We start from the raw sequence: 18,875 nt of genomic DNA, 5'->3' as shown, positions 1-18,875 counted from the left end.
TTGTGAACGTGTAAGATTCAGGAGCTTCCTGAGCCTTTGTAAGTTGGCTTATTCTATGAACTTTAACAGAATGTTTCAATTTAAAGCAAATACTAAAACAATGCCACCATTGGCCCTTGATCTGTAAGAGTGGCTCTTCCAGCATGAGAGTCCTTGCGTACATACTTAACTGACAAGATGCCATCTTAGATACTATGGAAGAAATGTGCAGTGCAGTCAAGTCCAAATGACTGAGCTGGAAGCTACCAGTCATCAGAGTGACTTAGGGGTAAACTCTGAAACTAAACAAGATTTCTTTGTTATAAATCATTATCCATATCTAATGAATTCCATTGCTCAGCCAGGAGGCTCTCTGAAACACAAACCAATCATTAAAGACAGAAGGAAAATATTTGAGCCAACCAGGCTGTGGCCATGTACTGTCCTGGACAATATCAGATATTTCTGTTTCTAGTTTATTGGGTAAAGTAGATTATGTGGCCAAACCTGACAAGAACAGGATCAGAAGATAATGATAATCTTTCCTCAGAGAAGATTTATAATAACCTAAGGAGATAAACCTCTGGGTGTTTTTGTGAAGGAGTTTTCCAAGAGGATTAAATGAGGAGAGATAACACACCCTGAATGCACATGTTTGTGAATAAGAATATAGCCTACCCCACAGGCCATCTGGAAGAGGAAAGAATGTGAAAACTCAGAGGGCAGAATTGGTAAAAGCATATCAGTTATAGTTCTGCTTGTTGTGATGAAAAATCCAACACAAAGCAATGTAAAGAGGAAGGAAGAGTTATTTGGCTCACAGTCTGAGGTGGTACCATCAATAACAGTGAAGAAGACAGATGGTAAGAGTGTGGGGGAGGCTGGTCACACTGTGTCTGCAGTCAGGAAGCAGTCAGAGATGAATGCTGGTGCCCACTCATCTTTGTCACTCAGCCCATGGCTCCACCCCATGGGATGATGTTACTCAAACTCAGAGTTGTCAGAAGCCATCTAGGAAAGGCTAAAGGCATGGGAGTGAGGTTTCTGGAGATGGCCCAACATTTTGTGTGGCATGTGATGGGTGAGCTCTCAGAATGCAGGGTCCTTAGAGACTTCAATCCCAGCATTGAGTCTTGCTGCTGATATGCCTCTCCTGTCACTGTGGCATAATCTAATGATTCCTGAGCATCAGCCTACCCTATCGGGCCAAGTCCCTGCAAATCAACATGAATATGAACTTTCATGAATTAATGCTATTTAGATGAATTAATGGCTTTATAGAATTCCTGAGTTGATTCAGATAATTTTATGAAGAAAACACAAGGAGACGGTTGTTTTGCCAGAAAGATGTAGTAAGGTTAGAATCAAGAATAGAATGTGTCCACTCCTCATAGAATAGTAAGTAAAAGAATACAATGGGCTTTCACGATTATACAGAAAGAGAGAAGTCAGCTTGGGACAAATTTGTGATCAAGGAAAAACATTCACTCTAGGTCAGGTTCACTATGATAAAGGTATGCACTATTATAAAGCAAGGCTAGGTGAAACTGTGGCTTACTTACTTTCTTTCTTTTTTTATATGAATATTTTTTAATTAGGTATTTATTTCACTTACATTTCCAATGCTATCTCAAAAGGCCCCACACGCTCACCCACCCACCCCCTCCCACTTCTTGGCCCTGGCGTTCCCCTGTACTGAGGCATATAAAGTTTGCATGACCAATGGGCCTCTCTTTCCACTGATGGCCGACTAGGCCATCTTCTGATACATATGCAGCTAGAGACACAACTCCGGGGGTTACTGGTTAGTTCATATTGTTATTCCACCTATAGGGTTGCAGTTCCCTTTAGTTCCTTGGGTACTTTCTCTAGCTCCTCCATTGAGGGCCCTGTGATCCATCCAATAGCTGACTGTGAGCATCCACTTCTGTGTTTGCTAGGCCCCAGCATAGACTCACAAGAGACAGCTATATCAGGGTCCTTTCAGCAAAATCTTGCTAGTGTATGCAATGGTGTCAGCATTTGGATGCTGATTATGGGATGGATCCCCGGATATGGCAGTCTCTAGATGGTCCATCCTTTCGTCTCAGCTCCAAACTTTGTCACTGTAACTCCTTCCATGGGTGTTTTGTTCCCAATTCTAAGAAGGGGCAAAGTGTCCATACTTTGGTCTTCGTTCTTCTCGAGTTTCATGTGTTTCACAAATTGTATCTTATATCTTGGGTATTCTAAGTTTCTGGGCTAATATCCACTTATCAGTGAGTACATAATGTGTGAGTTCTTTTGTGATTGGGTTACCTCACTCAGGATGATGCCCTCCAGGTCCATCCATTTGCCTAGGAATTTCATAAATTCATTCTTTTTAATAGCTGAGTAGTACTCCATTGTGTAAATGTACCACATTTTCTGTATCCATTCCTCTGTTGAGGGGCATCTGGGTTCTTTCCAGCTTCTGGCTATTATAAATAAGGCTGCTATGAACATAGTGGAGCATGTGTCCTTCTTACCAGTTGGAACATCTTCTGGATATATGCCCAGGAGAGGTATTGCGGGATCCTCCGGTAGTACTATGTCCAATTTTTTGAGGAACCACCAGACTGATTTCCAGAGTGGTTGTACAAGCTTGCAATCCCACCAACAATGGAGGAGTGTTCCTCTTTCTCCACATCCTCGCCAGCATCTGCTGTCACCTGAATTTTTGATCTTAGCCATTCTGACTGGTGTGAGGTGGAATCTCAGGGTTGTTTTGATTTGCATCTCCCTGATGATTAAGGATGTTGAACATTTTTTCAGGTGCTTCTCAGCCATTCGGTATTCCTCAGGTGAGAATTCTTTGTTTAGCTCTGAGCCCCAATTTTTAATGGGGTTATTTGATTTTCTGGAGTCCACCTTCTTGTGTTCTTTATATATATTGGATATTAGTCCCCTATCTGATTTAGGATAGGTAAAGATCCTTTCCCAATATGTTGGTGGCCTTTTTGTTTTATTGACGGTGTCTTTTGCCTTACAGAAGCTTTGCAGTTTCATGAGGTCCCATTTGTCAATTCTCGATATTACAGCACAAGCCATTGCTGTTCTATTCAGGAATTTTTCCCCTGTGCCCATATCTTAGAGGCTTTTCCCTACTTTCTCTTCTATAAGTTTCAGTGTGTCTGGTTTTATGTGGAGTTCCTTAATCCACTTAGATTTGACCTTAGTACAAGGAGATAGGAATGGATCAATTCGCATTCTTCTACATGATAACCACCAGTTGTGCCAGCACCATTTGTTGAAAATGCTGTCTTTTTTCCACTGGATGGTTTTTGCTCCCTTGTCAAAGATCAAGTGACCATAGGTGTGTGGGTTCATTTCTGGGTCTCCAATTCTATTCCATTGGTCTACTTGTTTGTCAGTATACCAGTACCATGCAGTTTTTATCACAATTGCTCTGTAGTAAAGCTTTAGGTCAGGCATGGTGATTCCACCAGAGGTTCTTTTATACTTGAGAAGAGTTTTTGCTATCCTAGGTTTTTTGTTATTCCAGATGAATTTTCAGCTTTCTTTCTTATAGAACCCAAGACCACCAGCCCAGAGATGGTCCCACCCACAAGGGACCCACCCCCCTTAGTCACTAATTGAGACAATGCTTTACAGCTGGATCTCATGGAGCCATTTTCCCCAAATGAAGCTCCTTTCTCTGTGATAACTCCAGCCTCCATCCTGTGTCAAGTTGACACACAAAACCAGCCGGTACAATGTGTGACAGTGTGTCTTGTTTGTATAAATGATTTTCTTTCTTTTCCTTTCTTTTCTCTCTGGTTCACAGAGGGTCAATGAGCTCCTCAATGAGTTGCAATCCACTCGCCTGGCCAGTGAGAGGCCCTTGAACCAGAGAGGAAAGAAACCAGTGTTTATTAGAACAAAACAGTAGGAGAGAATTAGAAGGCCAAAGATCATCAGCATTTGGCCTTTGCCCAACTCTCTGTCCCATCTCTTACCATTAATTTCTAAAGGCCAGGGCAGGACTCCCTAACCAATTAAATCTCTCTGGAAACCTTTACAGACCCATCCAGAGCCACATCTCCTAGATGATTGAAATCTAGTTGATAAAGCGTAACAGTCACGAAAGTGTGTAGTGGAAGCCAAGCCCAAGTTTATCCAGGGTTTAAATGCTGTCATTGGCACTTATTGTAACAATACCAAATTTAGTGAGGCCTCCATAGACAGAGACTGTACCTCCTAAGGCTACAGTGGCAAAGTTTCTTATCTTGATTTTCAGAATGTAGTTAACAGAACAGTCTGGGCACACATATAACCCAGTAAAGATTTCTGAGTTCGAGACCTGCCTGGTCTACAGAGTGAGTTACAGGACAGCCAGGGCTACACAGAGAAACACTGTCTCAAAAAAACCCAAAAAAAGGATATCTGAAAATATTGGAAACATAGTTTGGGAACCAGGCTGGGAGCACCATCGTCCTCCTGACTATGGCTTTGGGGACCCTGTGCATCACAGATCCCAAGCAGCACCCCTGCCTTCCACCCATTAGGAACCAGAAATAACCTTGTTGACAACCACAGCCCTCTGGATGAGCAACCCAAAGCTGTCTCAGCATGCTCCACTATGTGCATTTCAATTTAACACTCCTAGTCATCTATGATCATCACAGCTTACTATATGTTTAGAGCAAATCAAAAGAAACGCTGCTGTTGGACCTGAGAACTTTCCTCCCCAATAAAAATTCACTCTCATCTTCTGCCTTTGTAGTCGTGATGTTCACTTGACCAAACCACAGAAGCAGAACATCAGAGCCAGAATATAAACACTGCTTTGGGGGAAAAATTAAAATGTATGCAAAAAAAACCCAACAAAACAAAACAAAAACACTGAGAGGGAAAATAAAACAGCCAAATCCAAGCCTAAAACTTCAGAACTCCCCCGCACAGCGCCGAGAACACATGAGACGGTATCCAGTTTGCACAGTGGCTATTCCTTAGAGAGCATGGCCACTTTGTATGCACGGCTGGTCATTCATGGTAGCCCCCAACACCTTGTGAAAATAAAAGCCCTGTGTAACAGCAGAGTAACATGAAATGTAAAACTCATTTTATAAAACCATTCATCGCAGCTTTGTAACAACCGTATCTTAAGAGACAGATGAATGTGGTACGTTTTGAAGTTTATTGATGCTTTCCTTTTATGTAAAATGTGGCATGATACCCATATTTCTGAGTCGTGGTATGTCACCTGGGGATGCCTGACAACGTGTAAAGCTGAACTGTATTACTTAGAGTCTTTAATTACAGATCATCTCATAGCTTGTCTCTTCCTCACTTGTAAATAATAATCTGATTAAGTGTCACGTCCAAAAAGTGGGCATTTGAAAACTATACACACACACACACACACACACACACACAGGGGAAGGAGGAGGAGGTTGAGACGGAGGAGTGGGAGGAGGTTGAGTAGGAGGAGGGGAAGGAAGAGGGGGAGGAGTTAGAGCAGGAGGAGGAGGAGGAAGAGGGAAAGAAATAGCTTATTCTCTACATACAGTTCAACATAGTGAGTGACACCGTGCATGATCCTGGAAGAAAAGTCCAGCATATGAAGCGACAACCCATATCCCTGTGCCTTGATAGCCCCACACTACAGAATGACTTCAGAAGCCAGATGGCATTGATTTGCTTTACTCATATACCCCATGACACAAAGGTCTACAACACTCCCTCCAATACTAACAAAAAGAAAGATGATGGCATCATTAAGTTTATCACCATCCTGGGAAACCAAATCATTCATTTGTGCTTCCCAGGACAGATGAAAGATCCTAAATAGGAGATGGTCTCACCTAGAGTCCAGCACTAAAATGTTATACCAGAAAGCCAGGTCAGAGGTCACTTAATAGCCAGCCACCAGAGTGGAACACAGTCTATAGACAGGTTTTCTTTGGCTATTAATGGAATTTTAATCCAGCAACATGGCTACTCTGATCATATTCAAAGACCTGCTAGGTCTGTGATCTGGCTGGAATGAAGACATGCCCTTAGTACACATCTTTAGTCCCTGTGGCTGGAATCCTTTAGTTGCATACTTTTAATCCAAAACAATGATGTCTAATTGAGGGGCAGACGAAGTGATGAATCAGAGAAAGATTTGACAGAATGAGTCAGAGGTAGGATGCGCCCAACTCTCATGGGGAAAGCTATTTAGGAGCAGTATAAAGAGAGAGAATCAGTTCAGTTAAGTGGAGTTGGGTTTGGTGCAGTCGGTTGAGAGTCAGTGCAGTGGAGTTGAGTTAGTTCATGAGTTCATGATGTTCAGTGCAGGTCAACAGAGGCAGATGAAACCAGAGAATAAGAAGGAACCAGAAGACAAGAACAAATTACCAGAGTTAGTTTGAGGCCAAAACAGAGCAATTCAGTGAGAAGCTGAGAGGATCCAGAATCTGTTGATGAAGCCCACAGCTAATTCTTAGTGGAATGATGAGAGGGATGTTAGCTTTAAAGGACAGCACAGAAGAGCCCAGTACTGCTCCAGATTGACTACTCTGAGTGAGATACATGTGTCTCCATACTCCTTATACCCCAGTGGAATCCAGAAGCCTCCCTAGAACCAGTCAAGCCAGCATCTTTGGGAAACATTTTAATCTGGCATCCTGGGGCTACCATATGACAGAAATAAGAGGTGACAGGTAACAACTAACTTCTGGGCCAAATGTTCCAGGCTCAGCTTTCATATCTACCACTAACAAGGCAGCTAGGGGAAAAAATTGTTTAGGAAATCCATGTACTCCCTTTATGCCTCAGTTTCTTTCTCTGAAAAGTGGGGGAGGGGGGGAGCAATGAAAGTTCTTTCCTCTATGGGATATTGGTGAGAGATCATTTTGAGACACCGAACTGAGATACACACGCACGCACACACACACACACACACACACACATATACACATACACATACACATACACATACACATATACATATGCATATATCCCTGGGGTGTATATTTGTCATAGCTAGTACTTTCTGTGTATTGTCAGCTTCAATAAAAATGACATTACAAAAACTGAAATCAGGGGCTGTAGAGATGGCTCAGCAGTTAGAAGTGCGTGTTGCTATTCCAAAGTTCCCAGCTCCCACGTTGGGTGTCTCACAACCCCCTGCAACTTCAGCTCCAGGGAATCCAATATCTCTTACCTCCACAAGCACCTATATTCATGCACACACACACACACACACACACACACACACACACACTTAAATATTTAAGTATAATTTTTAAATTAAAAAAAAAACTCTTAGATGGGGTCAGCCCACTAAACACTTCCTTCCAACGGAGCAGTGGTTTTACACTTTTACCTTAAGCACATAGCACAGAGGATGATTAAACAGTAACGGGTGGTGAAATTAGATATTCCTAACTATCAGAATCCAAAGGACGGTGACTGGAATGGAGAAACTTGGTGTCTAGCCTAGGCTTCACATCCATGGGTCTCACATGCCAATCAGTGATTTTGTTTTTCTGTGCAACCTTCTGTGAACTGGCAATGAGCACTGGCGTCCAGTTACATTCGTAATTTTGTTTCATTATGTTGCCAAAACGTTTTGTTGCCAACACCATGACCAAAAATCAGCTAAGGGAAGACAGGGTTTATTTCTGTTGGGAGGTTACGGTTCATTGTTGAGAAATGTCAACTCAATGACCAAAGGCAAGACCTAGAGCTCAATTTAAAGGTTAAAATAAACATTTTAATCTGGGGACTGGAGAGATGACTCGATTAGTAAAGGGCTTGCTATGTGGGCCTGAAGAATGAGTTTGAATTCCTGTCACCCAGGTATGACAGTGTAATCTCAAAGCTGGGACAGGTGAAGACAGGTGTCCCTTGGGTCCTGATAACCTGTCTGAACTAGCTAAATCAGTGAGCTTCAGGCAAGGCTTAAGACCCTGTCTCAGGAAATAAGGTAGAAAGTGATGAGGGAGCGCTCCAACATCAACCTCTGGCACGCAAGTACGTGTGTGTGCACACACACGTACACACACACACACACACACACACACACACACACACACACGGGGCCTTCCTTCCAGGACCCTGACTGGTCAGCATGTCTACTTTATACCTCCATAACCATAACCACCTCTGTACATAAGGACAGGCCCAGCAAAGCTCTCCGAGCCATTGATGATGTCATCGCACGGCTGCGAGCCAAGTAGAGCCCAGTCAGTTGTAACCGGCAGACTTAATGACGTGCTTATCAAGAGATGTAATGTTGCTGAGTGGCAAACATTTGAAAAGTTATATTATTAACTGATAAGAAGGTTGACCTGACCTTACCCTGAAACCATACCTTGAGGTAACAGGAAAGCAGGGCCCCACACTGAGGCAGTTAGGGGAGCAACCCTGTGTCGTCCCCTTCACCCCAACCTCAGAGCTCACATATTTAGTGTTCCATCAAAAGAGTAAATCCTACAAGTTTAAGGTGAAGCAAGTATCTACCCAACAGGGGAACAAGAGTAGCTGGCATGGTCTTAACTGGCCAGTGAGGCAGTGAATCTAGTGGTCCAATACTCAAACCACAATCGTCACGTGGCTCCTACACACTTGAGATGTGCCTGGGACACTAGATTCCAGCAAGGCACTATGAACACCTCACTAATGTTTTAAACATAGCTATTGACGTGTTGAAGTGATAGGTTCTTGAACCTACTGCCTTAAATGTGATGCTACTGGTACTTTTAGAAAAGCAAGTGTTGTGTTAGGAGGCAGCTTGTTTTCGGTCAGATCACGTCAGACCAACACAGTCCCATGAGGAGAGGTTTTATTGGGGGAAAGCAAGGAAGAGAAGAAAGAGGAAAGGGGTGAGGGTCGGGGTCTCTGTCTTTTATTCAGGCTGTGACATAGATACCAGGTAATCATGCATACCACCATGCACAGACTGGGGTTGTGTGGCAGTTGCCGTGGCAACAGACGCAAGAGGTTCCTTGTGGCCTGGGGGTGACATCATTCCTGGATTCAGAGGATGACCGTAAAGCTGCTTCTAATACTAACATAGAAGGCTGTGTTGTGCCCTGTGGGCTTTTTTTTTTCCTGAATGAGAAGCTAGACTCTTTGCCATGTGTGCATGCAGTCCTCTTCCCTGGCAACAGGATTTGATGGTGGAGGCATGTCTCATCTCTGCTTCTTCCCTAAAACTCTTCTCCATCTTTCTCTACCTTTCTCCCCGCTCCCAAACACCACCAAACCTGGATGCTGTCATCCATTCCCAGTTATCCTCTGATAAACTTTGGTCACTGAGGGTCGGTCTGGGCTGGAGGATCGATGATCTTCAGAGTTCTCCTGGGGGTCATCATGACCTTGCTGGGCTCCTTGACAAGAAGCAGGAGCTCCTAAAACTATGGGAGACTCTCCTGAGAGATGGTTTGACCTTGTAGGCTGTCTTTCACCCAATTCCTTTGGTCCACAAACATTGGCAGCCTGTGTTTTTGTGACTATCCCTTGTGGCTGCCTAGGTCCCCTGACTGTATTTCTATAATGAGTCCCTTTGTAAATCCTTGAAATGTCCTCATTTAAAGGCATTGTCTGTTTGCTTTCTTGTTCTCAAAGGAGAAGGTTGCAAAAGGAGATCACCGCCATCCCAGACACAGCAGGACTGGTGAACCCCAATTGCTCTAAACCCTCCTTGTGATTTTGATCTTTATGGGTAATTACTAGGGTAAGCCCCAGAATTCAGAAACTCTGATGAATTCAAGAGGAAGTCTGGCAAAGGATTTCTCACCTGGGCTGGTGTTTAGCTGGTCCAGCATTCTGAAGGTGAAAGCAAGACTGTCAGAAATTCAACTTCACTGTCAGCTACATAGTTCAAGGTCAGTCTGGGCTCTGAGACCTTGTCTGAAAAGCAAAACAAGAAAAAGGAGCTACACATATTAGTCAGAAATCATAGTTTATGTCTGTGGTCATAGCAGTGTGGAAGGCAACCACATACCATGACTTTGAAATTAGCCTGGGCTACAGAGTGGGGTCTTGGTTCAAAAACTAACAAACAAACAAACACAGGAAGAAAGAAAGAAACAAAGAGAGAAACAAAGAAGCAAAAAGAAAGAATGGACAAAAGGAAGAAAGAAGAAACAGGAAAAAGGAAAAAAAGAGTAATATATTTCATATATTCAAATGAGCCTAGAATTTTCCCTAGGTAAGAAGCAATAACTTATTGGCATTTTAGATGTTTTGAATTTATAAAATATATTGGCTCTTATCATAACACTAAACCACAGATGATAATGGGGAATATTACCTATTACTCCTGTGGGGAAGTTGAATAATCAAACTCAATTCCCTTAGGGAGTGAGGAAAGCAGTCAGCGAGGGAACAAAATAGCTGGCATTCTAAAATGTCAATGGGAATCTGAGAGACACCCCAGCAACTCTGAGCAGTGATTGGAGAGTTCTAGAAAAGCAGCTGCAAATAACCAAAGAGAGGGTACAGTGCCACCCAAGAAGGGTTTTTGCCAACACCCACAGATCCTGCCACCTATAGCTTTGTTTCCTTGTGACACTGGGTAATAAGATGTTCTGGGGGACACACATTTAAAAAAAAAGCCTATCTGATGGTTTGGTGACAGCATCTAACTGTCTCACTATGGTACTTCTCAGAATCATAGATTCGCTCTATTTTCAAAGCATAAGGTTTTGTTAAATGTGGTGAGCATATATCCCAATGTCCTGGTGGCCTTCTGGGAACTGGCAGGTAGTAGACGGTTACAAGTACGACCATGGATTGGATGCCCAGTGACCACTGATGGATTATCATTTATGAAACACTTTTAAATCCTTGGAGTTCTGAACCGTGTATGTCCTGGTCCATCTATTCCACAAACAATGCCACAAGGTTAGGTTATGGCTTTCCCTTTGTTTGTGATAGCACCAAGATTCCGATAATCTTAAAATCATGCTCAAGGTCCATAGATGGTTAGACACAATGTAGGGTCTATAGACGGCTAGATACAATGTAGGGTCCACAGATAGTTAGACACAGTGTAGTTTCCAAACCCCAGTTCTCCTGATTCCAGAGCCCATCAGGAAACACTGATGTTTGGTGCCTTTTGCTGACATTGAAAGTTCTTCATGGCCTTGGACACCAGTTTGCAAGCAGAGACAGGCTACATTATCTCAGTGATGTTTCTGCCAGATTTCAGGTGTAGACTCAAGCCAAGAAGATACCAGTACCACATCTTTTTGCCTTAGGGACCTTGGAGGGGGGAGGGGACCTTGTTTCATAATGAACTTTTTCCTGTAATTAGATTATAGATGACTCATGTTTGTGTCAAATCCTTGATGAATCTTGATTTTTGAGAAATCATGCCATGACTTAAAATCAAATATAGCCCAAGTGTGTGCAGTGGGGATGTAATTATTCTTAAATTTGTTATACATAATGTTGTGGTTTCTTTCCCAAACTTTAACAGATAATTGAAACATAGTTCCTTCTTAGATATGGAAGTTCTAATCAATTAGAAGTGTCCCCTTGGGAAAAGGTAAGAATGCTGCTACCACTGCACAGGGGCAAAGTCTAGCAGCTTTGGACAGAGTGAAAGGTGACTGAGATCTAAAGATAAAGTCTGTAAGGTTTTTAGAGGAATACAGACATATAATAGTTATTTTTGACTGGGGATGTAGCTCAGTTGGTAGAGTGCTCACTGGGATAAATAAAGTCCTGGTTCATGTCCAGTACTCACAAACTGAGTGCAGTGCTACCTGACCATCATCCCATAAGCTGGATGCAGTGGTATCTGACCATCATCTCAGCACTATGGAGGTAGAAGCAGAAGGGTCAGAAATTCAAGGCCTTCTTAGGCTACATGGTGAAATGGAGGCCAGCCTGGCCTACACAAGATCCTGTCTCAAAAGAAGAGGCAGAGATGAGGTAAAGGAAGGCCAGACTAGATGTTACAAGGTTGAGGTGAAGGAAGGGATCAAACCAGGAGTATAAAGATGGGGAGGAAGGTGGGAGGAGGGATTTGTAAGGGCAGGACTGGAAGGAGAAGAGGGGGTCTTCGATTGGGATATAAAGTGAATAAACAAATTATTGAAAAAAGGTGGGAGGAAGGAAGGAACCAAACTATGGACTGAAGAGGCTTAAAATAACAAATGAGTGTCTTAAACATGGTTCTGTGAGTTGATGTTTTAGGTTGGATCAGCTGACTGTTCCTGGTCCCTTTGAGTCTCACTGTGAACCTGTCAGTCAGCTGGTGAGTTAGTTTGGGCCGGATGGCTTGATGATTGATGGGCTAGCTGGCTCAGCTTTCAATATAGAGTCCAGCTTTTTGATATTGAGACATGACATTGTCATCTACAACGTTCATGCTGCTTTAAAAGGAAAGAAAGAAAGAAAGAAAGAAAGAAAGAAAGAAAGAAAGAAGAAGGAAGGAAGGAAGGAAGGAAGGAAGGAAGGAAGGAAGGAAGGAAGAGGAGGGAAGAAAGGAAGGAGAGAGGGAAGGAAGGAGAGAGGGAAGGAAGAAAGGAAGAAAGGAAGGAAGGAAGGAAGGAAGGAAGGAAGGAAGGAAGAAGGGAGGGAGGGAAGTCTTTATAGTTTTATGTCGGGCCACATTCATAACCATCCTGGGTTGCACAGACAGACAGAACTTTTGGGCACCCATATTATACTTCAGTTCTGTTTTTCCTTATGTGAATAACTTGAATAAATATAATTGTTTTAATAATATTTAAGTCCTGTGGGCAGTAGCTATGGCACTGGATGATGGAAAGCGGGCTCAAAGGAACTTAGTTACACTAAATAATAAGATATGATGCTAACAGCCCTTTACTTTGGTTAAAGGATATAATGCATTATTTAAAGTCTTCTTTGGGTCCCAATTTAAATAAACCAGTTGGAAAAAAGTATTTGAGATGTTTTCAGAAAATTGAATATAGACAGAGCATTAGTTAATGTTAATAAAACATCAATAATTTTTTATAATAAAGGTTTATATGTCTATTTATTTTGAGACAGGGTCCAGTGGCCTGGAACTTACAGAGACCTACTATGTGCCTCTGTCTCTACAGTGCTGGGATTAAAGGCTGTGCTACCACTCTTGGCTTCTTTTCAGCTCCTTTTTAGTAATACATGAATTCTGCTTATTGCTGTGGCCAGTACCTGACAGAAAGCATATTACGGGAGCGAGGACTAATTTTGGTTATTGGTTTGAGGTAAAATCCATCACCACAAGGGAAAGAGTGTGAGGCAGATGGGCACATTCTATCTGCCCTTGGGATGAGGTGACCTTTGATATTCAGTAGATTCTTCCTCCTCTCCCTCCTCCTCCCCCTCCTCCTCCTTCCCTCCCCTTCTTCCCTCCCCTCCTCCCTTTCCTCCTCCTCTTCTTCTTCCACCTCCTCCACCTCTCCCCCTTCCCCTCCTCTCTCCTCCCCATCCCTCTCCCCTTCCTCTCCCTCCCCCTCCTTTTCCTGCTATTCCTCCTCCTCCCCCTCCTCCTATCCTTCCTCTTCCTCCTCTTCCTCCTCCTCCCCCTCCTCCTTCTTGTCCTCCTCCTTCTTTTTTTCATTTTAGTTCTGGTCCCCCATCCATGAGATTGTCCCATCCACTTTCAAGATGTGTCTTTCCTCCTCAGCTATAGTTCCCTGGAACCACGCTTGCAGACACACCCAGAGGTGTGTTTCCATGGTGATTCCGAAGCCAGTCAAGTTCAGGGTGAAGAGTAACTGCCATATGAATAGTCAGTGAACTTTGCTTTAAAACAGTACAGAAATGAAAGGCATGCAGATGGAGTACACATACCCAGCGTGACAACTGTCTATGTCATGGGTACATGGGGGAGACTGAGACCCTGTCATGAGACTTGCTATGGCCAGAGAATGTGAATACTCTCAAAGCTTCTGTCAAAACCTGAGTCTCAAGGTGATAATATTAAAAGGTGGTACCATAGGGAGATGATTGGGTCACAAGGACAGTCCTCCTGTGAATGAGACTACCTCCTTTTAAAAAGGATTGACAGAGCCCTTTCCCCTTCCTCCATGTGAGGATACAACAAAAAGGAATCACCTTCGAAATCAAGAGCAAGTTCCCTCAGACACTGACTCTTTGGGTTTCTCAGCCCTTACAACAGGAATCATACATGTTATTGAATGTAAGTTGCCCAGTGTAAGGTGGTTTGCTGTGATGATTGGAATGGACCCAGCTTGATAGGTTGGCTTCAAATTTTCACAAAATAAAGTCTTGCTTTCTCCTAAGTGTGTAACTTTTAATTTTTTCAAAACTTGTTTTTGTCATGATGGTCCTTAAACACTTTAACTTCCCTTCTAGCCCACCACCCACCAGAGGCAGTGGAAAGGAAAGGATACAGGAGAAGTGGACCGGTTTAGAAAGGTTCTTTGAAGCAACTCCCATCTGTGTTGTCTGGAAGTCAGCAGTTCAGTTCACAGATCAGCAGTGGTAGCTGGATCCACTCATTAACACTTCACAGATACATCAGCAGTCCAGTGTGGTAGAGTTAGGATGGCAAACAGGAATCAGCAGCTGTGGCACTACCTGGCAGTCAGCCAGGCCTCAGCTTTGGCACAGGTCAGCAGGAGGAGCGCCAGGAGCTCTCAGCTGTGCCTCTCTCAGTGAACCAAAAATCAGCAGAGACGTGAGACCCACAAGCATTGCACAGCTACTCCTATAAGCAAGCCGAGCTCAGCCTCTGTCACTGTCCATCGGGTTCTATTTATATCCTCAACACATCATGTGTCCTCCATGGATCTTGCCTCAGCACATGAGTCTGTCTCAGCTGACATCATTCTGCCAATCAGCTGGAGGCCACAGAAGCGGCAAGAAACTACAGCACACCACCTGAAGATGGTGTGCTGAAGACACCCTCGCATGTCTGCCTTTGCCTTTCACCTGTGTCCACTTCAGTTAAAAGTTCCTTCACAGGTGTGCCCCAGGAAAACACCATTCAACACAACTGGATTTCCCGAGAACTCTTAAGTTTCCACTTCATAAGTGTGCAAGAAAACACTGTCTAGGAGTGACATCCATCAGCAGACATGGTTTAGTCAGTGTTCTGTTTCACTGAGATCTCTGGAGACACAGACCATCTGCATCCTGTCTGCATTGTTCATCATGGAGGGGAGAGGCTGAGAGACACATCTGACCATGGTGGATAAGCTCCGTGAGGGATAGTTACTTACTTTTAGCATTCTCCGGGGAACATACATATAGTGAGGATGTCAGAGGAGTTAAAATGCAGACCTCAAGTGGAAGCAGGTACACAGTGGGGCACTGAAGTCTATAATAGACTTCACAGAAGCAGATACAACAGATGACATCATTTTCTGACCTATGCTATGTTAGTCTTTCTTCCCCAACATCTGAATGCAAACCCTTTTACACGCACACACACATGCATGCAATACACACAAAGATTTTTTTAAAGACAAGAATTTTTAGTGTATTAAGCTCTATTAAGAATGAGCTGAGCCGGGCATGGTGGCGCACGCCTTCAATCCCAGCACTGGGGAGGCAGAGGCAGGTAGATTTCTGAGTTCGAGGCCAGCCTGGTCTACAAAGTGAGTGCCAGGACAGCCAGGGCTATACGGAGAAACCCTGTCTTGAAAAACCAAAAAACAAAAACAAAAACAAACAAAAAACAAAACAAAACAAAACAAAACCAAACAAAAGATAAAAGCAAAGACATCAAGGACAGAGAAACCTAACAGGAAGGTGAAGAACTTTCCTGAGAATTAAGGCTAAGAGACATTTAGCAATTAAGTCACCACTTAGTCTACCTACCTCATTACTGTGACATGTGGAAGGGACCTGAAAACTAAGAATTTACTAAACAATCAAGATGTGTGCTTCATAAATGGCTCTAAAAGTTAATGGCCATAGGAACTGGAGAGATGGCCCAATAATGAAGAGCTGTGACTGCTCTTCTAGAGACCCTCGGTCAGTTCCCAGGACCTACATGGAGACTTACTACCCAGCTCTAAGAAACTGGATGCCCTCTAGCCTCCTCAAGAGCCAGGTACACTTATGGTGTACAGACACACACACACACACACACACACACACACACACACACTCACACACACACAAAGCAAGCAAAACACTTATAAACAAACAAATAAAACCATGAGTTACTAGAGCAGAAAGACTATCTCGCCCAGTGAAGGGGAGGGGGAGGTCACAAAAGAACAAGTGTCAAAGTCACAGATAATTAATGATACAACTGCTATTGCTCGCCTCCCCCACATTCACATACATGCACTTTATTTCATATCAGACAAAGAAAGTAAAACACTCCTGAGCAGACACTCACCTGCAGTTCTAGAAAGCTAGTTGACTTTATCTCTTGGGCTGGTTTGATTTGCCATGTGAATTTTTGATGTTATCTATAAGAACTTTATAAATGCAAATCGGATTCCTAGAATCAGATCATTATGGGATAACAACCTAGCCCCAAAATTATGATAAATGAGACAAGGTAAGATTCTCCAGGGACCATGGGAAAGGCAGCCAGCTATATACTCACCTAGTAGGCAAGATACATCTCGTCTTCCGATCTTGAGGAACAGTGACCAGCCTCAACTCTGGTTTTCTGAACGCCAATGCCCAGAGGATTCTTTCAGGCTCTCTGAGCTATAACACACTTTCCTTCCAGCCTACAGTCCCAGGGGCTTTCTTCTGCATTTCCTTTGCACTTGGCTCTGTGCCTCTCAGTGGCTACCAAGTCTTCCTAGAGAAGAATCATAAAACCGAGAAGGTCCAGTGATTGGTTTCAAGTGGCAACGCTGCTATACATTCATGGATAGCATCATTTGATAATGTCTGGCTCCCCCTCAGACTCTATTCTTCTGGACCTGTCCATGCTGGAGTCTGCTCCCTTCTACTCACCAAGACCTGGCAGCAAGAAGACTCAAAGTGTCCTCAAACCCAAGGGCTACTCTTAAGTATCTCTCCTACTTCATCTTTCAGTAAGATTTTAAAGTGTAAATGTAACCAACCATGGAGGAATGAAGGTATTCTAGAGACATTGTTTCCCTCTGGATGGCTACTAGAGCATTGAAACAAATGAATCCACAGGAACAGGCATTCCCCCAGGAGTCTCACACTGACAGAAGGAAAAGGCTGGGGCAATGGTGCCAGGCAAGGTGGGAGCTGGCCTCTTGGAAGGAGAGGTCAACGTTTCAGCTCACCTTGCAGAAGAGAGTAGGGCAGAGATGGTGATGGTGGGTGGGACCAAATCCTGACCAGGACTGCTGAGGATGGACTAAGGGAGGCAGTTGTCACTCAACCTTTGTTCCTCATCCCCATGTGACCCATGACTTCCCCCTCTTTGTGTACATACGTGTGTGTGTGTGTGTGTGTGTGTGTGTGTGTATGTGTGTCCCTCCCTCCTTCCTTCCCTCCCTCCCTTCCTCCTTTCACTATTACTTTTCTCTAGTTGGTATTGAGGGTGGGAAGCCAAGCCAAGCCTGGCTCCGGAGGCCTGCCAGAGCCCAGGCTCTGACTTTCACAGCTCCTATAACAATGTTGACTGTTATCCACCTACTGAAAGTCACCTCCTCCCATTCTCCTCAGCATCCTTGACTCTACCAAAGTCTCTATCTTAGGTCCAGTTAATTAAGTTAGCTGATCTGTTATCTAATATACACTGTGCAGTTGTTCCAGGTCCTGAGGATAAAGGAGTGAACCAGACACCCAGTGATCTCATAAAGCTTACATTCTATCAAGGAAGCAATGAATACGCAGGTGTGATGGTTTGTATATCCTTGGACCAGGGAGTGGCACCATCTGAAGGTGTGGCCTTGTTGGAATAGGTGTGACCTTGTTGGAATGGGTGTGTCACTGTGGGTGTGGGTATAAGATCCTCACCCTAGTTGCCTGGAAGTCAGTCTTCCACTAGCAGCCTTTGGATGAAGACATAGAACTCTCAGGTCCTCCTGCGTCATGCCTGCCTGGATAATGCCATGCTCCCACTTTGATGATAATGGACTGAACCTCTGAACCTGTAAGTCAGCCCCAATTAAATGTTGTTTTTTATAAGACTTGCCTTGGTCATGGTGTCTGTTCACAGCAGAAAAACCCTAACTAAGACAGCAGGTAAGTTCTGTGATGTCAGAAAGCAAAGCCAGCCATAGTTAGATAAACGTGTAGTCTTCCTAGTTCAGCTCCTGAACAACATGAATAGGTCATTCCTAAACTCCATCCAAGATGGCTGGATGCTTTAAGCAGGAAGAACAGAAAGCAACACAGACAGAGGCTGGTGTTGGGGGTAAGGGTGTACACGGAGGAAGGCTGAGCTGAGAAACTTCCTGTGTCAGAGAAATTCCACAGAGCATCGATTTGTTCCCTATCAGGAGTTCACAAAGAATTTACACTGTGGTCTGGAACCAGAGTCATCAAGCCATAGAAGAAGGGATGTTTCAGGCTCTTCAAAATCCAACTTCACCTACAAGCTTTTCGCGGGTGACTCATTTTGCACCGTAAGGTGCTCACTACAAAGACTCCCAACTGGACAGACAGCTGAGAATGAGTGACTATTGCATGCTCAGCCCTAATGGAGATATCGATGCCACCCCCTCCAGGGCTCAGCGGCCATCCAGGAAGAGGCTGGAGAGAGCTGAAGAGTCATAGGAGCAGAAGGAGTTCTGGAAACCAGGTGTGACTGGCTGTCACACCTATGCATTTATACCAGCTGCACGGAATCTTATAAGATTGGGTTTGCCAACATTCTGCCGTGGATGGGAAGGAGTTACAAGGCCACACCCCTCCTTGAGTAGTTATTAGCAGTTAATGATTGATTGAGGAGAGAAAGGTAGATTTTCTTCAGTAATATAGCTATTAGTAGGTTACTGTCAGTAACTCCTCACTCAGATTCATGTAAGCCGTCACTAAATTCCTTAGGCCAACACACACACACA

At 43.8% G+C, this 18,875-nt stretch overlaps 1 protein-coding gene across 3 annotated transcripts in view; it reads right to left on the bottom strand.

The window, feature by feature from the left end:
- Window positions 1–17,621, bottom strand: part of Gadl1 (glutamate decarboxylase-like 1) — a 191,506-nt gene extending 173,885 nt beyond the window's left edge. For all 3 annotated transcript variants that reach the window (XM_006512319.3, XM_017313627.1, XM_017313628.2), the window contains exons 1-4: window positions 17,386–17,621; window positions 17,148–17,221; window positions 16,484–16,687; window positions 9,731–9,843 (exon numbers count right to left, since the gene is read on the bottom strand). In XM_006512319.3, the coding sequence (XP_006512382.1) occupies window positions 9,731–9,758 (28 nt within the window). In that variant the 5' untranslated portion in view covers window positions 9,759–9,843; window positions 16,484–16,687; window positions 17,148–17,221; window positions 17,386–17,621. The remainder of the gene's footprint in view (window positions 1–9,730; window positions 9,844–16,483; window positions 16,688–17,147; window positions 17,222–17,385) is intronic.
- Between the last annotated feature and the right edge of the window lie 1,254 nt (window positions 17,622–18,875).

Source organism: Mus musculus, chromosome 9 (assembly GCF_000001635.26).
Source record: "Mus musculus strain C57BL/6J chromosome 9, GRCm38.p6 C57BL/6J".
In the NCBI taxonomy this organism is placed as follows: domain Eukaryota; kingdom Metazoa; phylum Chordata; class Mammalia; order Rodentia; family Muridae; genus Mus; species Mus musculus.
The sequence above is the reverse complement of the archived record's forward strand: the minus strand, read 5'-3'. Positions and strand labels throughout refer to the sequence as shown.